Source organism: Sminthopsis crassicaudata, chromosome 4 (genome assembly GCF_048593235.1).
Source record: "Sminthopsis crassicaudata isolate SCR6 chromosome 4, ASM4859323v1, whole genome shotgun sequence".
Taxonomy (NCBI): Eukaryota; Metazoa; Chordata; class Mammalia; order Dasyuromorphia; family Dasyuridae; genus Sminthopsis; species Sminthopsis crassicaudata.
In genome coordinates, this window is record NC_133620.1 from 50160085 (window position 1) to 50169889 (window position 9805).

The 9805-nt window shown below is 39.2% G+C and overlaps 2 protein-coding genes across 5 annotated transcripts in view; one reads left to right on the plus strand and one right to left on the minus strand.

Moving 5' to 3' along the window:
* Window positions 1-1982, plus strand: part of HSD17B7 (hydroxysteroid 17-beta dehydrogenase 7) — a 20954-nt gene extending 18972 nt beyond the window's left edge. Inside the window, exon 9 of the mRNA XM_074266466.1 lies at window positions 775-1982. Coding sequence (XP_074122567.1) covers window positions 775-885 — 111 coding nt within the window. The 3' untranslated portion in view covers window positions 886-1982. The remainder of the gene's footprint in view (window positions 1-774) is intronic.
* On the minus strand, window positions 7-9520 carry CCDC190 (coiled-coil domain containing 190). 4 transcript variants are annotated; one of them, XM_074266469.1, is made up of 5 exons: window positions 9169-9520; window positions 8293-8427; window positions 7792-7990; window positions 6949-7078; window positions 7-5178 (listed from the first exon to the last, which is right to left on the minus strand). In XM_074266469.1, the coding sequence occupies exons 3-5, from the start codon at window positions 7976-7978 to the stop codon at window positions 4575-4577; spliced, it is 921 nt and encodes a 306-aa protein (XP_074122570.1). In that variant the 5' UTR covers window positions 7979-7990; window positions 8293-8427; window positions 9169-9520; the 3' UTR covers window positions 7-4574. The 4 variants fall into 4 exon arrangements, with proteins under 4 accessions (XP_074122570.1, XP_074122568.1, XP_074122569.1 ...); XM_074266467.1 differs by lacking the exon at window positions 8293-8427 and having other exon boundaries at window positions 9169-9272; window positions 9447-9504; XM_074266468.1 differs by lacking the exon at window positions 8293-8427 and having other exon boundaries at window positions 7792-8042.
* Window positions 9521-9805: the final 285 nt, after the last annotated feature.

The window sequence follows — 9805 nt, forward strand, 5'->3', positions numbered from 1 at the left end:
CTGTTCTTTTACATCATTTTAAAAAAACATTTATTACAAATTTTAAAAATTTTATTAGGAACATGACAAATGTCAAATATAAGTATTTCCACATGTATAAGAAAAAGAGGCTTGTCTATAAAACTATGAATTTAGTATATAGATATTTACACATATATTATGTATATTTCTATATAAAAATGAACAGTTTTACAACCAATGCCCTGCTTATCTTTGACTCTTCTTGAACTTTTTTTTTCTCTTGTGTATTTCTAATGTTTCCTTGTTCCTTTCATTCTTTTCTTCTTTTTAAATCATTGTCTCTACCTGTCTTACCCTAGTCTCTGTCAGTTTCAAGATAAACTGTTGTTTAGCATTCTTTGTGTGATTTCTCTAACCGCAAATATCATGTTATAATTCCTCAAGCTGATGAATGCAGAGTTGGCAGGAAGACAATTTTTTTCCGACAGACATGAAAGCAACAAATGTGTCTGTATTAGACTCAAATTTACAAATCTCTGAGCTTTTCCCTTTAGATGGCATTTTTCTCTTCTATCTTGGTAATACAAAATTGTGATTTTCTGTCAATTTTAGATTGTAGTGACTTTTCTTAGTGTGGCACCTTCAGTGAAGAAGCCCTCTTTCTTACCCCATATCATCATCATAGCATCAATAATGTTGTTCACTGGCAAAACTTTTCACCTTCTCTTGCCTTCAGATCTCTTTTCTTCCTTTTATTCCATTTTTCCTTCCCCACTGGGACCCTTGATATCCCTAATTCTGCTTTTCTTGCAGATGGATCTGGATGAAGAAACTGCTGAAAAGTTTTACCAAAACTTGCTGGACCTGGAAAAGCACTTTGGGGCCATCAGAGCCAAGTCACTGGATATTAGGAGTCAAAAATGAACTTAGTTAAACATTAAATGCTTTCATTCTGAAGGCTTCTGCTTCCATTCAGTTGGGTGGACCCCTTTATAGAACACCAGAACATTCTTGTCTCCCTTTCCCTGATGTGTGTATCTTTCTCTCTGTGTGTGTGTATATACGTGGTGTACTATAAAAGAGGGAAATAACTCATTTCTTAAATGTCCAGATAGAAACAACTCCTTTGTCATTTCTCACTACTTCTGGTCATCGCTTTTGAGAGTTGGACTCTTTTATATTTCATTTTCAAATATTCCATATTCCATGTGGACATTTCATATAAGGACTCTGTGCCTTATTTCTACCTCCATATCATATTTAAACTATGTATGACATCACATCTTTTAGAGGGGAATGGGCATTTTGTGATTTAAATAGACAACCTTCATTTGGAGGGTTAAATTACTCCATAGTTGAAAATTAGCATCAAAGCAGGTGTTTTACTCTCTTTTTTGTGGGGAGTGGACATACTGGGTCTTTGTCTTGCCTGGCTTAGAAATACCATGGTCCCTCATGAGCCCAGTCCCAGTGCTGATTGCTATGGAGGTTTTCTGTTTATCCCTTTTGGGGCAGTTCACCCTTCCTTCCTTGGAAAGCTCCTGAGGACATTTGTCCTTCTGTGGCCTAGAGACCCTGAACTCAAGTAATCTTCCAGCCTCTAAGTCCATCCCTCAAAAAGGAAAGGGCATTAACATTGTAAAACCCAAGAGCATGATAGAGTTCTGGATTCCTCCAATAATATTAACATCGCCTTCCTGAGCAAAATCACTTGCTTATGAGTCTGATTCTCTACCAGGGAAAGAGGAGGGATCTTCCCCTTTTTGGAGGCTTCATGAAGCTCCAGTGAATTAATATGTTCAAAATAAAACCAGCTTGTTTGGGTATGAGTTATGCTTTCTGGGGTGATCAAATAAATTTTTCACATGAAGTTAATAGGTCAGAACATTGTGGTCCAGTTTACTACAAAGCAAAGACTATTGGTAGCTATAAATTGCAATTCAAGGACAACTTATTTTGGGGATGAAGAATGATGGTCCTCAACTATTAAAAAATAGAATAACAACTGCTTTCTGAACATACATAATGTCTCTCTCTCTCTTTTTTTTAAAGGCAAACCAAAAGTACTTTTTGGGGCATTACATTTTGAATTCTGAGTTGACTCCCTTCCTCCCAAACCTGATTTGGAGAAAGGCAACATTCATTATAGATTTATATGTGGAATGGTCTAATGCATCATCTATAATCTCTTAAGAATTTATTTAATCCTGTTTAGCACTTAGAAGTTTGAAGACTTATGGATCTACTTCTTGTACTTGTCATGATGTTTAAAATGGCAGACTTTATTCTTTATTCATCTGAGAGGCAATATAGCATAGAAGAGAAAAATAGTAGATTCAGGGTCAGAACACCTTGGTGGGAGTTTGGGCCCTGCCGCTAGCTGTATCACCTGAGGAAATCTTTTTACTTCTGAGACTTACTTTCCTCCTATAGTAAAACAGAGATATAGTTACTTTTCCCAGTCGGTTGTGGGCTGTTGAATGTTTTGAACCAAAATTTGGTACTTGACATTTTTCCTTATTAAATTTCAAAAGGAGGAGTCAAGACAGAGAGGGATTTAATGGTCACTTTTGGTCATTATTCCCTGTTAAGATCCTAGGTGCCTAAGGTAGTCAGGGGGAGACCTAGAACATCATCTTTAACTTTTTGCACCTTTTTTTTTTTTTTTCCCCCCATATACCCAGGATATAAACGGTATTTGGAAGTAACCACATTGGTCCCTTAGTGTTACTGGCCAAGATTTAAAAATGGACCTCACTTATTCTGAGACAAGATTTTGAATGATTCTCCTTTACGTTTAAGAAAACTTACTAGCTTTTTAACAACTTTATAAACAGAAGCCAAGGGTCTTTGAAACATTTTCACTTATCTTATGGAAATTTACAGCCCCTTGGATATGGAAAAAAAAAACAAAGTCCAAAGCAACCTTCCCTCCTTGCAAGGTTGGAAAAATACAAACCTCAGAGTGTCAGCCTAAATACAGTTATATGTTATGGAGTGACTTTTATTTTCTATTTATTTATGACAATTTGTAGTATATAGTGTGGGTCAGCTGGGATTGGAAAAAGCATCAAAAATAAAGTAATAATCAGTTTTTTTCTGACGCTTTCTTTGAATTTGTTGCTCTGCCTAAAGTGCTGGCTATGTGCAGTATAGGAAGTAGGATAGAAACTCTGCAAAAAACTTAGCTGCCAGTGAGTTGGACAAACCCAAACTATGCTCTGTTCTCTTACCACGACAGAAAAGACTTTTGTCACATGAAGGGGTGGCAGGGAAATGAAACCTGAACAGCTTAGAAATAATGGCAGCAAGCAGAAGTCATTGAGGAGAAAATTAGTTTTTACTGGGTCAGGGCAGCTGGGTGATAGAGAGTGCTGGGCCGGAGTCAGAGAACCTGTGTTCTTATCTGGCCTCAGACACTAGCTGTATGACTCTGGGCAAGTCAGCTTAACCCTGCTTGTTTCAGTTCTTCATCTGCAAGAAAAAAAGGAGCTGAAGAAGGAAATAGCCAATCAGTCCAGTGTCTCTGCCAAGAAAACCCCAAATGGGTCCTGGAGAGTTGGAGGTGACTGAACAAGAGCAGCAGGTCATGAGCAGTCCATCTGTGGAGAGGGAACAGACTAGATACTCTCCAAGGTGTTTATGCTTTTAATGCTTTCCTGCTCTATCATCAACTTCAGGCCTACTGATGAAAACACTGAACTCGAAATAGGGATAGACATGGGTTTCAAATCTTGTCTTGATATTGATCACTCACATATCCCTGACCCTTTTCCTCATCTGTGGAGTAGGGGTATCATTAATAACTGCATTATTGGGAAATTCCCACAAGATCATACATACATGCAAAGTGCTCTGCAAAAATCACAAGGCTGGAGAAATGGCATTGTTATAATGGCTACAAATTCCAGAGAGCACGTTGTGTCCCTTTGTCAGTAGATGGCACTTCTGGAAGGTCTTCAGGACAGGCCTTTTGGATGTCTCATCCAAACATGTCCTTTCAGGCACAGATCCAAATTTAGCATTTGTGTAGTAGTACAATTTTTCAGAAGGCTTCTTTTTGTGTAGTTGATAGGTATCATATTCTTCCTTATTATTTCTGCTAGTACAATGCAGCAGAAGAAATGAATATATAGGATTTGGGTTTTTTATTTTATTTTTTGTGCAAGACAATATTAAGTGATTTGCCCAGGTTGCATAGTGTCACATGTTTGAAGCTAGATTTGAAGTTGGTCCTCTTGATTCCAGGGTCGATGCTCCATCCACTGTGCCACCTAGTTGCCCCAATGTGTAGGATTTCTAAGTTAGATTGTGTCATCCCTTTGTAAAAACAAGAGGATTTTTTTTCCTATTTCCTACTGAATATGTCTTTTTTTATTTACTTTTTTTCTTTCTGGAAATTTATTTTTTGATGAATATATATGTATATATATATATATATATATATATGTATAGACACACATGCATATATATATGTGTGTGTATGTATGTCTATATATATACATATATATATGTATATATATTTTTATGAAGCTATTTTAAGGGTACATCTAGCCAGAGAGCCTAACACATGCTTTTGGCTAGCTGGACCAGAATAAGGCCAGAGAGACACTTCAGATGCTTAGGCCTTCATCTGACTTGCTTCCCACCCTGGGCTCTAAGCATGTCTTGTGCCCAAATATTTCCCCAATACTGATCACCCTCTCAGATTCAGGGGGTGCTCTGTGCCGGAGGTAGCGGGCATTTTTGACCTTGGCAAAGAGTTCCAGGTAGGTTGGCATTGTGTCTACTGTCCGGAGATAACTGTAAAAAGTATAGGTCTTGCCCTCAAAGGTAGGCGTCTCTCCATCTAGAGTATACCTCCGGTTTTCAGTGTGTCTGCCAGGCTTTGGGCCAACCCCTCCATCAGGATTGGTCTCCATGATTTCTATCACCTCGCCTTCACCTGGGGGAGCACCAGGGGCTGCTTGTACTCTGCTGAAGGCTCCAGGCTTCTGGAGGTCAGCAGAGATGCCTCGGGGTTGGTTCTGGGGTGGGTTAGTGAGTGTCACTGAGCTGCTCCTTGGGGCTTTAGGTCCACCTCCAACAGAGCTGGGACCCCTGGGGCTTTGAGAAAATGCCTCTTTGTTCTTTATGCAGTCGATGGGATGTGAACTTGTTAAATCTGTGGGTTTGGAAGCTTCATATTCCTTGATTTGGAGCAGAGGAGCTTCTTTTCTGGGAAAGGGAGAAAAGACCTGTAAAAGTCCATGAAGTAGCTTATACTTTTATTCAATAACTTTTTGACATAATTCAGAAAACATTTACCACCTGCTTTGTACAAGTCCCCCATTTGCAATGGAGATGCAAAAATATGAAGAGAAATGGTACAAGGGAAAACATGCCAAATTTGGATTTTAAATCTCCCAGCCTCCCTCTTAATACTTGTGTGACTTTTAGGAAATCATCCCTCTGGGCTTTAGCTGCTTCATCTGTAAAATGAGAAAGCATGGCCAGATTATCTTTAGGATTCTTCCAACTCAATTCTATGGTCTTAGCTTCCAGGCCAAAGGAGAAAGGGGCTCCTCCACTTTGGAACTCCTTAAGCAGAGGCTGGATGACCAGATGTGTTCCAATGGAGAATCATTTTATGGATGGGTTAGACTTGTCCCTGAGGTCTGTTCTAACTTTGATATTCTATGATTTCTTTGTAATCACAATAATTTGGATGACCTACACACTTGAGACAAGCAGATAAAAATTGGCCTTCAGGTTTAGTTGTCTCCATATTTTTTTAGACCACTAAACAACAAGCCACCCTAATGAACTAACACCATCAAAGTTTATATTATCTGATGCTTTTATCTTGAGTCACTGAAAAGTGGCTAGGGCCCCAGAAAAACTTTCTGAGGTGCACTCTAATTGATAGAACTCCACTATACATGGTAAAGGCTGTCCACCATAGAGAGCTTCTGACTGCCCAGCAGGCAATCCAGGGGATCTTGGATTTAATGTAGTGATCTTCATTCTCTTCTTCAGATTTTCATAGTCTACATATATCTTAATGTTTCTACTTTTTTGTCTTAACATCAATATAGGTAAAACATAGGATTTGGGTATACCAATGAGTAACCTCTTTCAAAGGATTATAGAGATCTGCATCTCCGAGATAGTGATTTTCCAGGTTTGTGCTTGAAAATTTGAGTCATAGGACTGGGTCATACTCATTGCTCTTTGAATGCAGGTGAAGAGTCCTGATACATCTTCTTTCTCCCCCTCCTACTACAACGAATCATCCTTCTGCAAGGGCATGCTTTTTGTGTCATAGTGCTGTCCTGGGTGGGTCCTCAGATTGGAATTCATCCCTCCACAGCTATGTTCTATCCTTCAGTCTTTTGCCAATTTTCAGGCAAATCTCTTAAGTTACTGTGGGTGCTCAGAGCTCAGCTGTCAAGCAAATAATGCTGGTTGCCAATTCATAAGAAGTTTATACAGTCAAGAAATCGACAATCATATATCTAAAACTTGCCATATGCTAGACTCAGTGTTAAGTGGTGTGAATACGAAGAAGAGCAAAAATGACCACTAGTCTCAAGGATCTTATATTATAATGGGGACATAACATATAAGTAGATAGGTACATGGAAGTTACATGCAAGGTATATGGGAGGTAACCTTAGGGGAAAGGCTCTGTCTAATAAATGGTACATGTAAGGCTTATTCAAGCCACTTCTTAGCAACTCACATTGTCATCTCTGAAAAGCAGAGAAGGGTAAAACTGATGAATCTATGTGACTACTTCCTTTGCATCCTGGGATTCTAAGACAGGGACTATTCCTAAATATATTTTTGACATTACTCTTTGCCCCATCACCTGTTAAGTTCCTTGAGAGGAAGGTCTGTTAACCTATTTGTTTCCCCTTTCAGACACCACAAGTAATTGAGTTCAATTCAATTGAAAAGAATATGATCGTTACCTAAGACGCTGATCTCTAAGCATTTCCTTACCTAATGACACCAGCTTCAGCAGTTCTGTACCTCTGGCCTCTCTTTTGGGGAATTATAGGAATTTCTGGCTTCTTTGGAGTCCCAAGTAAAACACTGCCAAAAGATGAGAACTTTTTCCTGGAGTTTTCTGCTTTAAAAAAAAAAAGAAAACAATAACGTGTGTGTGTGTCTGTCTGTGTGTGTGTGTGTATCTGTGTGTCTTCTTAAATCTTTTACTCCCAGGAAAAGTCCTTGGACTATCTCTCAATGTGTGGATGGAACATGTGGGCACTGGGAGAGAAAAAAAAAAAAAAGCAGTTTTCCAAAAATTTGCCTACGTAATTTCTAATATCTAGGTATTATTTTGAAATAGCTATTGGGAAAAAAAAAGAAATAGCTATTGGAATAAAATGGAAAGACAGATTGAATCTAGGTATTGGAAGGAAGAAGAGAATGAAATTAAGTTATGAAGATGAAAAGAAATGGGCCAAGTTGGCAGTTGAGGAAGTAAAAGCTGAAGAAGGGCTTGATCACTCAAGGAATCACCTGAGGGAAGCTCAGGATGGACTTTTACAGGTGATAGTGCCCTGAGTACTCTAGAGGGCAGACTGGATGAAAATGAAGGCTGAGTTCATACAGAAATGATTTTTCCCCCTCTGAGGATTAGAGGGCACGCATATTCAGTTTTAAGAAGTCACAGACTCCTTAAACTAAACTTTCACTGACTGACATTGACTGAAGCCCCTGAAAGATCACCTGGCTCAGTCCCTTAAATTGTGGCAAGTTGGGTTCCTTTGACCTGAGTGAACAATGAATGGCTGTAAAGCTTCAGGAGTTTCCCAGTGGAGGCAAGAAGGCTCTTACCCTGCCTCAGCTTCTCCAGTTCTTTCTGCAGCTGCCTCTGCTCCTTGGCCACTGTGTTCACGCGATAGAGCCGACACTCCTCCAGCCAGAGCAATCCTAGTGCAAGCCTGGCTTCAGCTCGCTTGGCAGCTTTCCTCTCTATCTCCCACTGCTTGGACAGATCCCTGCCCAGCAAGTGGCGCCTCATTTTTTGGGTACTCTTGATACAGAAAAGGAGGGTAGGGGCAAAGAGATTTTCCAAAGCCTGATAACTATTAAGAGTTTAAAAAGCAGATCACATTTATTAAATGAAATAATGTCTCTTCCACATAAATTGCTATTTAGTTCCCTCTCTGTCATACATTTTTGAAATTATTTTAAATGAAACTATGTCTGTATTTATTAAAAGCATTAATATATTTCTATATTACATATATTAATAATATTAATATGTAACATTCATATTTTATATAGTATATGATGAATAATATATAACTATAAATATAATAAATTATATCTTACTCGATTAAGTGAATCATTCAAGCCAGACTCTTTCAGATCTGGATCCTGTCATGTAATCTATTAACTATTTCTTCTGTCATTGGTCATCCAGAGTGATAATCATGTGATTATCAACTGATTTCTTTGTCTACATAGCTAATAAAGAAAATATAAATCAGTATAGGGCCACAAAGGGTTGTGGCACATTACTAGAGACTTCTATTCATAAATTAGTATTGTTTGAATTGGAGACTTCATTCATAGAATGCTGTATTGGAAGGAGCTCTTAATTTGGAATCAGTACCTGGGCTCAACTATTTACCTGAATTGTGTGCTCTTTGACAAATCCTTTAAAGCCTGCAGGCATCAAATTTCTTATCTCTAAACTAAAAGAAGTGAATTGTATGATCTCTAAGAATACTTCTAGTGGTAAATTCTAGGAATTTCTGATCTCCATTCATCATCATCTAGACCATATCTCCTTTTTAAAACAAAATATCATCAGAAACTTGCTCAAATGCCTAGATGGAACCCATAGACCATATTTTTCAGCATTTCCCTGAGCTACCAGTCTAGTGACCCTATCAGAAAAAGAAATGGAGTTTTGACATGACTAAGGACATGGGATGGCAGCTCTGGAGCCGGGAGAGACATCAGAGACTAAATAGTCCAACCTCCTCTTTTTCTAAGAATCCCAGTGATTTGTCCAATATCACACACAAATATTAGATATCAGAGGTGGGATTTGAACTGTCCGTCTTTGGACACCAGAGACAATAATTATCACTCTATGGTATTTTAAGGGCAAATGTTGCAGCCTGTTTCCCTGGGAACTCAATTAGCTTCCCAGCTGCTTGCTGGTTAGAACATCTATTCCAACAACTGAGGAGCACTTACCTATAAAATGCCGGGGCTCTCACACTGCTAAAGACACTCCTTCTTGCTGGGCCAGGCTGGCTCTGGATAAGGAAGCTGGTTTTCCTTCAGTAAACTTTGTCTGCCTATGGGAGTGGAGGGGGTGGGGAGAGTGTGGTATGTTTGCTTTTTAAGACTCACCCTCTTTGTCCTTTTAGTTCAGAGGCTCTCTTGTTTTCTTCCCACCTCCAGGAGTCTGGAATGCAGATTTCTCTGGCGGTGGGAATCGGTCCTAGGGTGGAGAGGCTTACAATTCTTACCAGCTCAGTGAGCAAAGCTGCCCAGGCTCCTTGGGCCTCAGCTGGCATAGCTAGAACTGTTCTCTTCCTCCTCTCCGTGTCCATGGGAGCTGGGGATTAAGCCCAAGAAGGGTTTTTGTTCTCTGTGTGTGGATATTGTGTGTGTGTGTGTGTCTCTCTCCCTCCCCCACTCTACCCATGTATCTCTCTGTCCATTGTCCTTCTTCTTTGTGTCAGTCTGTCCCTCTCACTCTCTGTTTTAATCTATGAGTCTGTCTCTGCCTTTTAACAGTTTTTTGTCTATTTTATCCATTTATTTCTGGATATTATCTTAAGATGAAAACAGGCTCCCGGAATCCCATGATACCCCCAAACAGAAA